A 15931-nucleotide genomic window follows, 5' to 3' on the forward strand; every position below is an offset into this window, starting at 1 on the left:
ACAGAGTGACATTACCCCGGAGAGGTGACTCACACACATCGGTACACACTCTCACCTGATGTGTGCTGTGCTTTCAATTGATAGTCTCGGCTAAAATGGTGTAAATCGTCCGTTGATGTCCTCGCTGTCCCGGTTCGATGCTACTCGTTCACGGTGGGACCACTTCCTTTCACCCGGGCCTCTGCTGCTGCTGCGCCGAAGCACCGACGGAAACTCCGTAACCGCCGCTCGCGGACCTCGCGGGCCACCGTACTAACGTGATGGAGAATCCCTGTTCTCCGTCTGCGCCAAAAGTCTGGAGGTGTCTCTCCACCACACTTCCCCTGTCACAGGTCCCGTTTCAGGGGTAACGACACCACCGGGGGGCGTGTTAGAGTGTCCTCTAGGGGGCAAAAGTGTGATAAAGTGTCCTCTAGGGGTCTAAACATGTGCTAAAGTGTCCTCTAGGGGGCATAAACATGTGCTAAAGTGTGCTCTAGGGGGCAAAAGTGTGCTAAAGTGTCCTCTAGGGGGCAAAGGTGTGCTAAAGTGTTCTCTAGGGGGCAAAAGTGTGCTAAAGTGTCCTCTAGGAGCATAAACGTGTGTTAAAGTGTCCTCTAGGAGCCTAAACATGTGCTAAAGTGTCCTCTAGGAGCATAAACGTGTGTTAGAGTGTCCTCTAGGAGCATAAACGTGTGTTAAAGTGTCCTCTAGGGGGCAAAAGTGTGCTAAAGTGTCCTCCAAGAGGCAAAGGTGTGCTAAAGTGTCCTCTAGGGGGCAAAAGTGTGCTAAAGTGTCCTCTAGGAGCATAAACGTGTGTTAAAGTGTCCTCTAGGAGCATAAACGTGTGTTAAAGTGTCCTCTAGGGGGCAAAAGTGTGCTAAAGTGTCCTCTAGGAGGCAAAGGTGTGCTAAAGTGTCCTCTAGGGGGCAAAAGTGTGCTAAAGTGTCCTCTAGGAGCATAAACGTGTGTTAGAGTGTCCTCTAGGAGCATAAACGTGTGTTAAAGTGTCCTCTAGGAGCCTAAACGTGTGTTAAAGTGTCCTCTAGGAGCACAAATGTGTGTTAAAGTGCTCTCTAGGAGCCTAAACGTGTGCTACAGTGTCCTCTAGGAGCATAAACGTGTGCTTAAGTGTCCTCTAGGAGCATAAACGTGTGTTAAAGTGTCCTCTAGGAGCATCAACGTGTGTTAGAGTGTCCTCTAGGAGCTTAAACGTTTGCTAAAGTGTCCTCTAGGAGCCGAAATGTGTTAAAGTGTCCTCTAGGAGCATAAACGTGTGTTAAAGTGTCCTCTAGGAGCATAAACGTGTGCTAAAGTGTCCTCTAGGAGCATAAACGTGTGTTAAAGTATCCTCTAGGAGCATAAACGTGTGTTAAAGTGTCCTCTAGGAGCATAAACGTGTGTTAGAGTGTCCTCTAGGAGCTTAAACGTTTGCTAAAGTGTCCTCTAGGAGCATAAACGTGTGTTAAAGTGTCCTCTAGGAGCATAAACATGTGCTAAAGTGTAGGAGCATAAACGTGTGTTAAAGTGTCCTCTAGGAGCATAAACGTGTGTTAAAGTGTCCTCTAGGAGCCTAAACGTGTGCTAAAGTGTCCTCTAGGAGCATAAACGTGTGCTAAAGTGTCCTCTAGGAGCATAAACGTGTGCTAAAGTGTCCTCTAGGAGCATAAACGTGTGTTAAAGTGTCCTCTAGGAGCATAAACGTGTGCTAAAGTGTCCTCTAGGAGCATAAACGTGTGTTAAAGTGTCCTCTAGGAGCATAAACATGCGCTAAAGTGTCCTCTAGGAGCATAAACATGTGCTAAAGTGTCCTCTAGGAGCATAAACATGTGCTAAAGTGTCCTCTAGGAGCATAAACATGTGCTAAAGTGTCCTCTAGGAGCATAAACATGTGCTAAAGTGTCCTCTAGGGACAGCAGGATTCATGTTGGGGTTTCTCTGTACTGTAATGCGTCTTACCTGTTTCTCCTGATTTGCTACTTTTTAATCTTATAAATCTGCGACTTTTTATCAAAATATCACACCCCCATGACTTACATGATATCAAAGTTTAACTGAATCCAATTTTGAATAAAAGCTTTTGTAATTATCAACATATTATTTAATAAAAACCCCAAAACATGTTTTACATTGGCAGATGAAAACTACATTTTCCAAAGTGCAGTGGGAGCAACACGTGACTGGTGCTCTCACGTGTTCTATGCAGAAGTTGTGACTGTGGTACAGGACGTCCTCTGGGTGGCAGCATTACCACACATTTACATTGTTGTTCAGGCAGAAGGCCGAGCAAACGCCTGTTTCCTTACATCTGCAGAGAGGAAAGAACTATCAGAGGCAGACGCAGCACATTCAGAACCATTCAGAACCACAGGGAACCGGACTTCAGCCCAATTTAACATATTTAATCCACTTAAAGGTCGAATATGTAGAATCGTTATTAAAATCCACCCACGGGGCGTTTATGAAAAATATATTTAGTCTGAATTCATATTTTTGGTTTGACAACGGGTTCTGTTTCCATGGTAGCAGCCGATAGCGTTGGGCGTTGCTGGTTGCCAGGGTTGTCTGTTGTCAGGTGCAGCTACTGTAGGCTGGCACTGGGTGAAATGGAGTTTGCCAATCCTGCAGCTTTTTAGGGGCTAGTGTTAGAGTCAGGGTCAGGGGGTAGTGTTAGAGTCAGGGTCAGGGGGTAGTGTTGGGGTCAGGGGGTAGTGTTAGTGTCAGGGGGTAGTGTCAGGGTCAGGGGGTAGTGTTAGGGTCAGGGGGTAGAGTTAGGGTCAGGGGTCAGGGTCAGGGGGTAGTGTTAGGGTCAGGGTGTAGTGTTAGGGTCAGGGTCAGTGGGTAGTGTTGGGGTCAGGGGGTAGAGTTAGGGTCAGGGTCAGGGGGTAGTGTTAGGGTCAGGGGTCAGGGTCAGGGGGTAGTGTTAGGGTCAGGGTCAGGGGGTAGTGTTAGGGTCAGGGTCAGGGTCAGTGGGTAGTGTTAGGGTCAGGGGGTAGAGTTAGGGTCAGGGGTCAGGGGGTAGTGTTAGGGTCAGGGGGTAGAGTTAGGGTCAGGGTCAGGGTCAGTGGGTAGTGTTGGGGTCAGGGGGTAGAGTTAGGGTCAGGGTCAGGGGGTAGTGTAGGGGTTAGGGTTAGGGGGTAGTGTTAGGGTCAGGGTCAGGGTAGGGGTCTACAGAAGCCTATTTACTGAGGAATTCGTACCTTTTTGTTAAAATCTTTATTTCTCAAAGTTTTACAACTTTTTGTCAAATTATTACATAAATAATATTTTTCAAAGTATTTTTCCTGTTTTGTCACATTCTTCTGACTTTTTCTCTCAAAATATTACGATTATTTTCTTAAAATACGACTTTTTAACACAATCTTCTGACTTTTTCTCTCAAAATGTTTGACATAAATAATGCTGCTGCAGAGGTTTGCTGTTATTTTCAGCAGCATTAGTGGTTAAAAAAAGACCTTTGAATGCCTTCACCGTGCTGCCCCGAGCTAACCACTGTTAGCCACGTCCGGCTGTTAGCATCTCTCCTGGATTTCTACCTTAATAAAAACTGTCTCATGGATTATTTGAAAAGGTCCTGGGATGATTTTACGCTGGGTAAGTACACATACACACACACACACACACACACACACACACACACACACACACACACACACACACACACACACACACACACACACACACACACACACACACACACACACACACACACACTGACACAGACTGTGGAAGAAAGATCGGACGAGGATGTTCTTGTTATCGTAGTTCTTCATTTCAGACAAAATTCAAAAATAACATAGAAACATATTTCACTGTAAAGCGTTCTCTTTCCATCGTGGGCGTGGACGACCTCCGTCACACGAAACATTTCCTGGTCATAAAACGTTTTAAAAATCCATCATGAGCCGTAAAATATTACAACTATGATACAACACAGAGCCGTGGGGGGGGGGGGGGGCTTTAGTACCAGAGCGGCTGTTAAAAACTACACCTGTGAGTCGTGTTGTTCCTGCGTTAGCACTCGGAAACGCTTTCTTTGGCAGTTTATCGTCTTTTAAAAGTGCAGCAGGTGAAACTCCCCTTCATTGTTCATGGTTACAGCAGCACGGGTGCTTCCACTCTCAGGCCCGGCTGCGTCACGGACACTGTTCTCGCTCTCTGACGTTTGTTTCATCACATTAAAGTCGTTAGCATCGACTCAGAGCTGCACTGTGCATCCATCTCATCTCATCTTCAGCCTCTTATCCTGGATCAGGTCTCGGGGGCAGCAGCTCCAGCAGGGGACCCCAAACTTCCCTTTCCCGGGCCACATTAACCAGCTCTAACTGGGGGATCCTGAGGCGTTCCCTGTGTGTGTTTGTCTGCTGGAGCTGGTCGGCGTGGTTCCTCCATCTGTGCCTCGTCTCCTCGTTAACAGAGGGATGAAGAGGCGGATGTGACCCACGTCCGGTGCCAGACCGTTGTTGCTATCTCGTGGTTCGTGTCTCTCGTTTGGTTGGCTTCCTACTTCATGATCGTGTTCCCTGCTCTCTGTGTCTGTGTTGCTTTGTCTTGTGTTCATCGTTTCTTTGTTTCTTTCGTTATAGTTTCCAGAGTTCCTGCTTTCAACCGTCCGTCCGCGTTTCGTCTCCTGATCCCCGCGTTTGGTTTTCCCCTCGTCTCCACCCGGACCCTGTTCCTGTTCTCCCGTTCCCTGGTTTTTGTTTGTTTCTCCTCTCATCTTCAGCCTCTGATCCTGGATCAGGTCTCGGGGGCAGCAGCTCCAGCAGGGGACCCCAAACTTCCCTTTCCCGGGCCACATTAACCAGCTCTAACTGGGGGATCCTGAGGCGTTCCCAGACCAGTGTGGAGATCTAATCTCTCCACCTGGTCCTGGGTCTTCCCCGAGGCCTCCTCCCAGCTGGACGTGCCTGGAACACCTCCCTAGGGAGGCGCCCAGGGTTCATCCAGACCAGATGATCCTGAACCACCTCAACTGGCTCCTTTAACGCTGCAGTGCATCCATGAATCCATGTTAAATATCATTTCCTGCACATCAGTGTGTGTGTACGGTCATAACGTCTCACTCTGTCGGCTCTGCACGGGGTTAAAACACTCACGTCTGCAGGGTCGTTCAAACAGGATGTGAGGAGATTTTCACAATAAAAGTTACAGTTAGAGAAACATGGCAACGTTCTGAGAAGGAAGCAAATATTTTACACAAGTCAACTTTACAATTATGACATTTCCTCATGATTCTCATACAATCACAACCTCATTTACATAACGTTTACTCTCATAACGCTGTTATTGTGTGTTTCAGACTTCATTCGTGGCACATTCTGACTTTTTTATGTTGTAAAATTATAATTTTTAATGTCTTAAACCGTCTCACACCTCATTTGTTCCTGACCCTGATGCGTCGTCTACAGAATCACTTCACACACGAAACGCTACGAAGCAAAAAGCTACAAAAGCTCGAGTAGTTTGAGACACAGAGGAGTGGCAGTGGAGCTGTGTGTGTGTGTGTGTGTGTGTGTGTGTGTGTGTGTGTGTGTGTGTGTGTGCGCGTGTGTGTGTGTGTGTGTGTTCAGTGATGGAGGTTCAGCAGCAGGCTGGGCAGCGTCTTCAGGTCCATCTGTGGAAGCAGCCAGAAGCAGTAGAGCAGCAGCCACAACAGCAGCAGCAGATAGAGCTCCGTGCTCTCACCGCACCTACACACACACACACACACACACACACACACACACACACACACACACACACACATAATTATAATGCGTAAGATATTCATCTAGTTAACTGTCTTTTAAGGGCGCACTCCCACTGTTCCTCCGTACCGTGCCCCAGCACGTTTCACGGCTAAAGTCTGGTTCCTTTGACCAGTGTGAGTGCAACCGTACCGCGTCTAGGAGCGGCACGCTTGCCGTCCACGGCCCGTTTGGGAGAGGTGGGCTTTAGTAAAGCACGTTTGCACATGTACGAGCACGAGCGTGTGCACGTGTACGAGCACGAGGCCTACGGCGGTTCTGAGGTCATTTCCTGTGCGCCTGTTGGGACGTAGAAAAAAGAAGGAGGGACCATGCGCGGACATTTCAAACAATGGCGGTGAAAGGTTCACGTTGGTGTGATGCGGAGGTGGAGTGTTTACTGCAGATTTGGTCGATGAAAAGATTCAAAAACAGTCGACAAGACGCACAAAAACTCCGAGGTCTACGGAAAGATCTGGAAACAAAGCCACGCATCGCCATGACGTCATCAATGCGTGTGACGTGTTACGGCGTGATGACGTATAGGCAGCAAGAAGCATTCTCCGAGGCCCAGGTAGTGTGAGTACAAACGGGCCTGGAGGGGGGGACAAGGACCCTAAAGCACGGGGCACGGGACGATCTGTACGGTAGCAGATGACCACTAATCGACCACTAGTTTGCAAAATCAGAAGCTGATGTAATTGACAGGAGGGCGAGGTTCTTACCAGAGGTCGGAGTCCCCGTTAGCTTCTCTGGGCGCTGCTGTCTGATTGTCCTGTGTGGTAAAGATACAAGTGTACGGTGTCATAAAGAACATTTACACAAGAATAAAGTGAATCTGTAGAGGAGGAAAAGGAGCGTCACACCCACCGTGGGCGCGGTGAAGCGAGCCCCCTTCCTGTGGCGAAGCACTGGAGGAATCTGGCGTTCGTTACTGTCGCTCCTGAAAAGACACATCCGTCAGTTTAGGTTTCAACAAGAAGATCCAGGAAACGCAGCGGTGAAGAAGCTCTGAGAACGCCACAGCGAGCGGAAACTCACACGTGTCGGACACAGGAGCTGTGTTCGAAACCATTCCCTCATTCAATCACTCACTGTTCTCTATATAGTGTTTATTCAACAGTGTGACTGATATATGTGTGTGTGTGTGTGTGACTGATATATGTGTGTGACAGATATGTGTGTGACTGATATATGTGTGTGTGACTGAAATATGTGTGTGTGACTGAAATATGTGTGTGTGACTGAAATATATGTGTGTTACAGATATGTGTATGTGTGTGACTGATATGTGTGTTACTGATATGTGTGTGACCGTAACGTAAATAAAGCTCCACGACGTTGACTCGACGAATGACTCGGTGGTAGCTGAGGTTAATGGTAGAAACTTTAGTGGATTATTTGGACCCTTGTTCTAATTTATTTAGCTAATTTAACGGTCGTTCTGACACTAAACTTCTGTTTACAGAGGACATTTAAAAGTGTGAAGTAACACCCTTTCAAAATAAGAGTTCCGAACATGTGAACGATCAGGGTCAGCTCTTTGATCAGTTTGACTCTTTTTTTAATCATTTTGCAACTTTTATTATTCATTTTCTATCATTTTTAATCATTTTGCATCCCTTTTGAAGTCTTGTGTGTCTGTTCAGTGACCTGACACCCTTTCAAAATAAGAGTTCCAGGTCCAAATGCTCCATTGAAACAAAAGAAACAACGTCCGAACATGTGAACGATCAGGATCAGCTCTTTGATCAGTTTGACTCTTTAACATCCAGAACAAAGAGGTCAAAGGTCAATTATGATGTTTTTAAAACAACGAGGGTGCAGAAATAATAGGCTTGGACCCAGAAATCATATTTTGAAAGGCGCTAAATCAGCCTGATGACTGGAATTCTGACGTTAAACATCATCTAAATTGTGGTTTGATATAGAAAAGTCTAAAGGATCAGACGTTTAATTCTATGATCACATTGAAACTCTCATGTTTTAAATCCTTGGAGCACAGTAATGACTGTAAACCTCGTCCCCCTCTCTAAACCCTCATAAGGCCCGGCTCCGCTCCCATCACCAGCCTACACAGAGAACTGTGTTCAGTACATTTATGGACATATTTGAGCAAAGTGGGACACCAGGTCAGACCACCCCCCCCCAGGGTCCACTGTGTTTCCCAGTGTACCAGGGGTCTGACTAAGAATAGAAAGCCTACCTCACAGACGCTGTGTTTTCCCTGGCAGAGCCTGAGCGCCGCTGCTCAGCCTCACTGAGATCACTGCCGTCTGCGGGAGCATCCCCCCACAGTCCTCCTGTCGTCTCCCCGGGTAACAGACGGTCTTCCTGGGTCTCAGATGCTTGGTCGGTCTCCTGGCTGGTCTTCATGATCATCTAAAGAGCGAGACGCAAAGAGAGACAGCTGCTCAGTGACACTGTACGGGAGGGTCTGGTCCATAAAAACCTCTCTCTACAACCCAAATCAGAGTGTTGATGACGTTTGACGGGGATATTCATGGTCCCCGGAGGATGAGTCCTCTTATTTACGAAGGCACGTCGCATCTGTCTGACCCAACAAGTTGCACTTGAACACATCGCAAAGACTTCAGCCGAAGACCGACCAGCACATATGTTCTACACCTGTGTGAGAGGAAGCGACTCTCCATACCAGCAGGTGGCAGTAGTCTGTGTTCATCATTCAATGTGTGCTAAAGTGTCCTCTAGGAGCCAAAACATGTGTTAAAGTGTCCTCTAGGAGCCAAAACGTGTGTTAAAGTGTCCTCTAGGAGTCATAACATGTGCTAAAGTGTCCTCTAGGAGCCAAAACATGTGCTAAAGTGTCCTCTAGGAGCCAAACCATGTGCTAAAGTGCCCTCTAGAAGCCAAAAAGTGTGCTAAAGTGCCCTCAAGGAGCCAAAACGTGTGCTACAGTTCCCTCTAGGAGCCAAAACATGTGCTAAAGTGTCCTCTAGGAGCCTAAACGTGTGTTAAAGTGTCCTCTAGGAGTCTAAACGTGTGCTAAAGTGTCCTCTAGGAGCCAAAACATGTACTAAAGTGTCCTCTAGGAGTCTAAACGTGTGCTAAAGTGTCCTCTAGGAGCCAAAACATGTACTAAAGTGTCCTCTAGGAGCCTAAACGTGTGCAAAAGTGTCCTCTAGGAGCCAAAATGTGTGCTAAAGTGTCCTCTAGGAGCATAAGCATGTGCTAAAGTGTCCTCTAGGAGCCAAAACATGTGCTAAAGTGTCCTCTAGGAGCCAAAACGTGTGCTAAAGTGTCCTTTAGGAGCCAAAACGTGTGCTAAAGTGCCCTCTAGGAGCCAAAACATGTGCTAAAGTGCCCCCTAGGAGCCAAAACATGTGTTAAAGTGCCCTCTAGGAGTCTAAACGTGAGCTAAAGTGTCCTCTAGGAGCATAAACATGTGCTAAAGTGTCCTCTAGAAACATAAACATGTGCTAAAGTGCCCTCTTCATTGGCAAATGTTTTCTGTGTCAAGTCTAAATATGCTAATGAGGCATCATCTCATGCTAACTACAGGTGAATTTAAGCGAAATCTACAGACAAAGTGAAGTCAAATCAAAGTGTTCTTTCCACCAGTCTCAAAGAAGACGTGTCAAGGAAGATAAACAGCCCAAAATCTGTCGTTTATAGGAAACAGTCGACGTCTGAGGACCAGGAAAGGGTGACTGACCAGCCATCACTGCCGTCCCAGCCATCACTGCCGTCCCAGCGTGACCAATAACTAAAACACTGAACTGTTCAAAAAGCTCACTGAACCTGAACTAATGATCCTACTGCAGCCAGCACTGCTGAATAAACTCACACTTACCTTTTCCTTGTCTTGTGTTGGATCCACTGTGTTCCTGAAGTCTTCCCCCGGCGGGTCGAGGGGCGGCTCAGGCGGATTCTCTGAAGCCGGCGCCGGCTGGAGAGCAGACACGCTCAGAACTGACGGCCAACTCTGCATCTCAGTATCAGGCGGCTCCGTGAACATGTGCTCCTCTTTGTCAGGGTAGAACAGATCCATGGGTTCGATGGGGTCCCCGACCACATCCACTGTGGGGCAACTTTGATCAAAGTCTGCATAAAACAAGTCCCTGTCTCTGGACACGCCACCGGGTTCATAAAACGCGATCCCTGCGGTACCGTTGGGTTTCGAGTTGACTGATTCCAGCGCGTTCTGCTGTGCGGTCGCTGTTTCATCATCAGAACCGGCGTGGACCAGTTGGTCCTGGTGTAAATCCACTTCCTGCTCCGAGATCTCACGGTGAGATTTAGCATCTGAAGAGGAAGTCTGAGAACTCGAGTCCTTCTCAGAGATCGGAGACTCACGTTCCTGTTTGGATTCACTTGCGTCTGCGTTGGATGATCTGCTCATGTCGCGTTCTTCCGCACGCCCACTTTCTGTGTCCCTTATTTGTTCTGAAGCTGTTGGTTTGACGTTTTCTGATCCCAGGTCAGAAGGAGTCTCAGTGGACTTGCGGGCAACATTGTCATCGTGGTCACAGCTTAAATCCTGTAGGTTTTGAGGTACGTCAGCGTCAGTTCCCTCTGCCTGACGTACCTCATCATCCCCAGCACCATAAAGTCTCCCCGGCTCCTCTTCCTGCTCTCCTGGCTCACTGGAAATCGAGATCAGAGGAATATTGATGCCTGTGCTCGGGTCTAGACCTGCTTCTGAAGCTCTGTCTTGGTTGGTCGGACGTGCGTTTACTAAAGTCTCTGAGCTGAAGCGTTCTCGAGCGTCTGCGTGATCTCTGAGAAGTCCTTCACTCACTTCATCTGGTGTTTCTCCAACCCCTTCACCCCTTCCCTTCAGAGACCCGGACCCATCTCTTGATTCCTCTCTCGTCTCCTCTGACAGAGAATCGTTTTCCTGACATTCAGTTTCCCCTTCAGACTCCTTTGCGTTATTTCCCTCGTTCTGACCTTCGGTTCGTCTTTCGTAGTCTCGGACTTCCCAAACCAAGGCCCCAGCTTTCTTAAGACATTCCCGTTCTCTGTGAGTGCTCTCTTCAAAACTGGTCTGCTTGAGTTGGGACTGGTTGGATTTATCAGCGTCGGCCAGTTCTTCAGCATCACACAGTCCAAAAGACGGTTCTTGCTCTGGGCTCTGACGTGCGTCTTCTCTTGTGATCTCACTTTTGCTATGATCAGGTGCCACGTCCCGGTTGATCTTCTCAAGGTTTGCCTCTTTCTCTTTCCCTTCTTCCACTTGCTTTTCCTCTTGAACTCTCTCCTGGGTGCTCTCCAACGAGCTCAGCGAATAAATCCCTTCATCAACGTACGCCTCATTAATCGACGACTCATCGGGGGCTCTGTCCTCTGCGGACGGGACGAACCCCTCATCGATAGCGGTGACCTCGATAGGAGTGGCCCGGTACACGTCCCAGGCTGTCCCACTGTCACACAAAGAACCGTCACTCGGGCTTTCACAAAACTTCTCTGGCATCACCCCGAACTCACTCTCCACCCAGGAGTCTGGAGAGTGGATCGCCGAGTCACCGATCGCTGACTCCACAGTCGCCGATGAGCCTGTGGGCGAGTGGATGTCAGACAGTTGTGGGGAGTTAGTTGAGACCTCACTGGCAGATTCTGTGGACACTTCAACCACGCTGCTGGAGACGTCTTCCACGTCGGTGGAATCTGCCAAGAAGTCCTCAGTGGACCACGAGCGAGCTGCGGCCGGCCTGAAGGGCGGCGACACGGCACTCCTGTCCTCTGACACAGAGGAAATGAAGATTTTGGGGGGAGGTTGGGTACAGGCCCTCTGGAACATGTAGGACCTCTCCTTGACTCGGCTTCGGTGAGCGCTGTTCCTCATGTGGTTGGAGTCACTGTCGCGGAAGTTGAGTCGGCCCATAGAGATGCTGCGCTCGATCGGCCGGCAGGAGTCCTCCGGCTTAGAGAGGAACAAAGAAGACAAAGATATCTTTCTGCTCCCATTCAGAGATCAAATCTGACATCGCACACCAGGGCTCCAGACTCAACCAGAAATTTTAGGGGCACATCAACATGCTAACCAAATATTCACATTTCTACAAACTTTCATGCAGCAAAGGGCCGCGGGTCGGAGTCAAACCCACGGCCGCTGCTTCGAGGACCTTCAGCCTCTTTACATGCGGCGACCGCTCTAACCGCTATTCCACCGGCCGCCCCCGGGGGGTTGATGTTAGCAGAGAGCTGTGCTGGTACTTGTGTTAGCCGCGGGGTAGCCTACGGTCCTCACCGCGGTAAAGTATGCGGTGTTGCGGTGCTGACGACACCATCTTCTTACAGTACTTACACATTGTCCCTGTCTAACCCGTCACTCTGTTGCCGTTCAGCCTCTTACAGATTAACACGGTGAGACATAAAACTCAGTCGCACACTCTTTTGGTGGAGGTTTTTTTGCCGTCTGGAGCCCCGGACACATGAAGGGGTTCTTACCTCCTCGATGCCGGGGAAGTGCTCCAGGAACTGAGCCACGTACGTCATGATGGACTGCTCATCCGGTGCATTGATGGTCAAATCTGGGAACAGGCAGATAAAGAACAATCATCCCAGAGGCTTTTTAATGAACCTCCTTCCAAACTCAGAACCCAGTCTGGTGCAAAATAAGCCTCTTGGAGCGATGACCTAGATTTCCGATAACATGCACAGTAACTTTGATGATCAACTACCCTGACTGCAGGTTTCCCTTTCATCAGAATGTCAGTCGTTTATTATATATAATTATATTTAAATATGGTGTTAAGCAGCTTCTCTTGTTACCTTCGGGCTCCAGCAGGCGTGGGATACCCAGGCTGTAATGAGCTATCCTGAAGCCATCCTCCAGATTCTCCTTGGCCGTCCTCAGCAGGGCCTTCCTCATGTCCACCAGGCTGGGGTCGATCGACTTAATGACAGCCAGGAAGGCCAGACCACTCGTCCAGCTCTTCCCAAAGTCCTGCACTGCCACACTGTACCTAAGACATCAGGATCAGGATCAGGATCAGGATCAGTCCAGGAAACAAACTTTACGAGGCCGTCGGACACAGACGCATCAAAGGAGGCAGAACTTTTACCGCGTATCCGTCAGAAACAACAGACTCACTTGCGTGTTCGCTTCTGTACCCACTGCAGCAGCTTCTTGATGGCCTTGCTGTGTTCTCGCATGGCAGCGGACGCCGACCGTCTCTCGTCCGATGGCGTGCTGCAGTAGGAGTTGTCGGAGTCCGAGCTGGTGGGGATGGACGACAGGCTGGAGGAGGAGGGGAACTGGCTCCTGATGTTCCCTGTGAGCTCCTTAATCTGCAAGGTTCAGAGACACAGAGGTGGATTCAGACCGGGGCACAATTATAGTTTATCCTCTTTCAATGGAGCCGTATCGTGACGTCATCATACATCCAAATATCGTGATACGCAACTATACAAAACCGTCGTATTTCCCAGATATAAATCTTCAAAACCATATAAAACAGTTCATTGTTTAAACGTTTTCTACGCTGTTTCTGTTGCTGTGTGGAAAAAAACGGTGGTTTTATGACGTTTGGACTCTTTCTGTTCTGATCTGCGGTGTTTGGATTCTCCACAGCGTCTCCCCGTCTCTTCTTCTCTGTTGTTGGTGTATTTCTGTGGCAGTTACAGCGCCACCTCCAGGCCTGGCATGGATACTACAGCGTTTGGAGTCGCTGCACCTGGTCTCCTGTGGACGCACACATTTAGGATCCAGGACCAGGACCAGGACCAGGACCAGGACCAGGACCAGGACCAGGACCAGGACCAGGACCAGGGGAAAAGGGAACTTTTTAAGAGTGACAGAGAATACAAAGGTAGTTTTCCATCGTGTGGACGAACCCTCAGAAACCTTCCCAGGTATAAAGGAGAACGTGTGTTTCTGCCCTGAGAGAAGTCGGTTGCTGATTGGACGGAGCTCTCAGCGGGGTGTGACGTGTGGTCGAACAGACGCCACTGTCAAGATTTGGTTCTGTCACTCCCTCCTCTCTTCCTTTTGTGTGAGTTTCTCTCCCTCTGTCTGTGATTCCCCTGTGTGTTTGTTGGTCCAGGAGCAGGTCGGCGTGGTTCCACCTCAGCAGCAGCGAGTTACGCTGATCACCTCCAGGGGTATCAGAAGCCGGAGGTGACGTGCGTGCAGCGCCGGACCGTTGTTCTCATTTACTTCAAGAAGCTTCATTTATCCCGAGGGAAATGATTGTGCAACAGTTTCAATACAAAGATGAAAGGATCAGAGTAACAATGAGCATAAAAACATGAATCACATCAAGAGAAAGCTCACGTAAAATAAATCAAACACTAACTAAGTGTGACCGAGTGCACTCGGCACTTGTTACTCGGTAAACTCTTCGTTGGTTGGCTTCCGTTTCTCGTTCGTTCCTGTATTTTCGCTCCGTGTTGATTGTTATTAATTGTTTCTTTGTCTTCCTCCGTAGTTTCCCGCGTTCCTTTTACCCTCGACCGTCCGTAATTTCCTCCTTCTTGTTTCCCTCGACCGTCTCGTCTTCAGCGTTCCTGTTTCCCCGTCCTGATCCCTGATCGTGCGTCGTTTCCCGCGTTCCTTTTACCCTCGACCGTCTCGTCTTTAGTGTTCTTGTTCCCCTGTAATTATTCCTGTTTCTGTTGTTTATATTAAACATTTGTTTGTACTTTTACTCCGTGTCCGTGTCCGTGTCTGCATCTGGCTCCAGTCTCTCAGTGTTATGTCCCCGCACCGTTCATGACCGCCACAACAACACGGTGAAGTAGAGTCGACACTTTTATCCAGTGCAGAAGAAGAAGAAGAACGCAGAGCAGAGAAATGATCCGTGCACGAGCATCTGTGCACGAGCATCTGTGCACACTTTTGATCAGGACACTTTGCTATCGTCAGCTCCTCTGGATGCACTTCTGTAGAACGCCATCAGAGCAGACGAGTGTCTCTTGTAAGTGCTCCGTGCAGAACGAGGATGCTCTGTGTGAACTGTTTCCTCACGGCGTCTGTCCGAAGCATTGAAGCCCAGTGTGGATCACACAAACTCCCCACAGAGCTGCTTTGGTCTAAAGGCTGTGAATGGACACGTTACTCATGCACTTGACCTAAACGCACGGACTAAAGATAGAGATATAAAGACAAAGAGATGACCTGGAAGAAGAGGATGATGTTCCAGATGAGTCCCAGGACGATGGAGGAGTTCCCGTCAGCGACGTCAGCGGCGTCGATGCTGACGAGCTTCACCTGGAGGACGGACACACGGACGGGCGCACAGTCAGTCAGAGATCAGCAGGTGCACAGGGCTCCATGCTACCTGCTGTGGTACTCACGTTTCTCTCCTCCAGGAAGGACAGGACCTTGGCGATGTTGTTGAGTCTGAAGATCCGGTGGGAGGACTTCTTGAACCCATGGAGCTGGAGGATCGTTCAGAAGGAGAAAGGCATTATTGGAAAACGCTGTGTTTTAACACCAGAACGCCGACGGCAGCTGCTAATGTGACAGTTAAAGTTATAATGCGTAAGATTTCCATCTAGTTAACTGGCTTTTAAGGGTGCACTCGCACTGTGCCTCCGTCCCGTGCCCCAGCACGTGTCACGGCTAAAGTCTGGTTCCTTTGACCAGTGTGAGTGCAACCGTACCACGTCTAGGAGCGGCACGCTTGCCGTCCACGGCCCGTTTGGGAGAGGTGGGCTTTAGTAAAGCACGTTTGAACGTGTACGAGCACGAGCGTGCGCACGTGTACGAGCAGAAGTGAAATGGGAACATGTGTGTGTGTGTCGGTGTGTGTGTGTGTGTGTGTGTGTGTGTTCAGTGACCTAACACCCTTTCAAAATAAGAGTTCCGGGTCCAAACGCTCCGTTGGAACAAAACAGAACCAACGTCCGAACATTGAAGGATCAGGATCAGCTCTCAGTTTTGCATCTTTTTTAAGTCATTTTGTATCTATTATTAGTCGTTTTCTATCATTTTTAATCAATCAGAGCAAAATAAATAAATAAATCAGCACACACGGTGTGAAATGTTCCGGTGGTGAAAACTGACCAGCTTGCAGCCGGAGAGCTCCTCCAGCAGGGCCATGAGGATGTGTCCGTCCTGTATGTCCCGGAACAGGTCCTGGACCTCGATGGGGGGGTCACACTGCAGACGGTGGAGGAGAGGAGAAGGATCAGTGCGTTAATAGAGAAGATCACAAACAAATGACCCAGCAGCTGGTTTGATAACTGCATAATGGTCTTTTTTTATTAGTATTTGCTGCTTCCAGCTTCTTAAATGTGAGGATTTAACGACG

General features: G+C 48.8%; 2 protein-coding genes across 2 annotated transcripts in view; both read right to left on the bottom strand.

The window, feature by feature from the left end:
- The window catches only part of dicer1 (dicer 1, ribonuclease type III), a 36806-nt gene extending 36638 nt beyond the window's left edge, over window positions 1–168 (bottom strand). The window contains exon 1 of the mRNA XM_083924057.1: window positions 56–168. The gene's annotated coding sequence lies outside the window, so the exon portion shown is untranslated. The remainder of the gene's footprint in view (window positions 1–55) is intronic.
- A 3567-nt stretch (window positions 169–3735) lies between these two features.
- clmna (calmin a) overlaps window positions 3736–15931 on the bottom strand; it is a 42230-nt gene continuing 30034 nt past the window's right edge. Inside the window, exons 3-14 of the mRNA XM_083924800.1 lie at window positions 15685–15780; window positions 14973–15056; window positions 14794–14886; window positions 12769–12965; window positions 12447–12640; window positions 12123–12205; window positions 9523–11595; window positions 7915–8090; window positions 6579–6651; window positions 6434–6483; window positions 3913–5672; window positions 3736–3791 (exon numbers count right to left, since the gene is read on the bottom strand). Coding sequence (XP_083780926.1) covers window positions 5549–5672; window positions 6434–6483; window positions 6579–6651; window positions 7915–8090; window positions 9523–11595; window positions 12123–12205; window positions 12447–12640; window positions 12769–12965; window positions 14794–14886; window positions 14973–15056; window positions 15685–15780 — 3243 coding nt within the window. The 3' untranslated portion in view covers window positions 3736–3791; window positions 3913–5548. The remainder of the gene's footprint in view (window positions 3792–3912; window positions 5673–6433; window positions 6484–6578; window positions 6652–7914; window positions 8091–9522; window positions 11596–12122; window positions 12206–12446; window positions 12641–12768; window positions 12966–14793; window positions 14887–14972; window positions 15057–15684; window positions 15781–15931) is intronic.

Source organism: Echiichthys vipera (genome assembly GCF_963691815.1).
Source record: "Echiichthys vipera genome assembly, chromosome: 12".
In the NCBI taxonomy this organism is placed as follows: Eukaryota; Metazoa; Chordata; class Actinopteri; order Perciformes; family Trachinidae; genus Echiichthys; species Echiichthys vipera.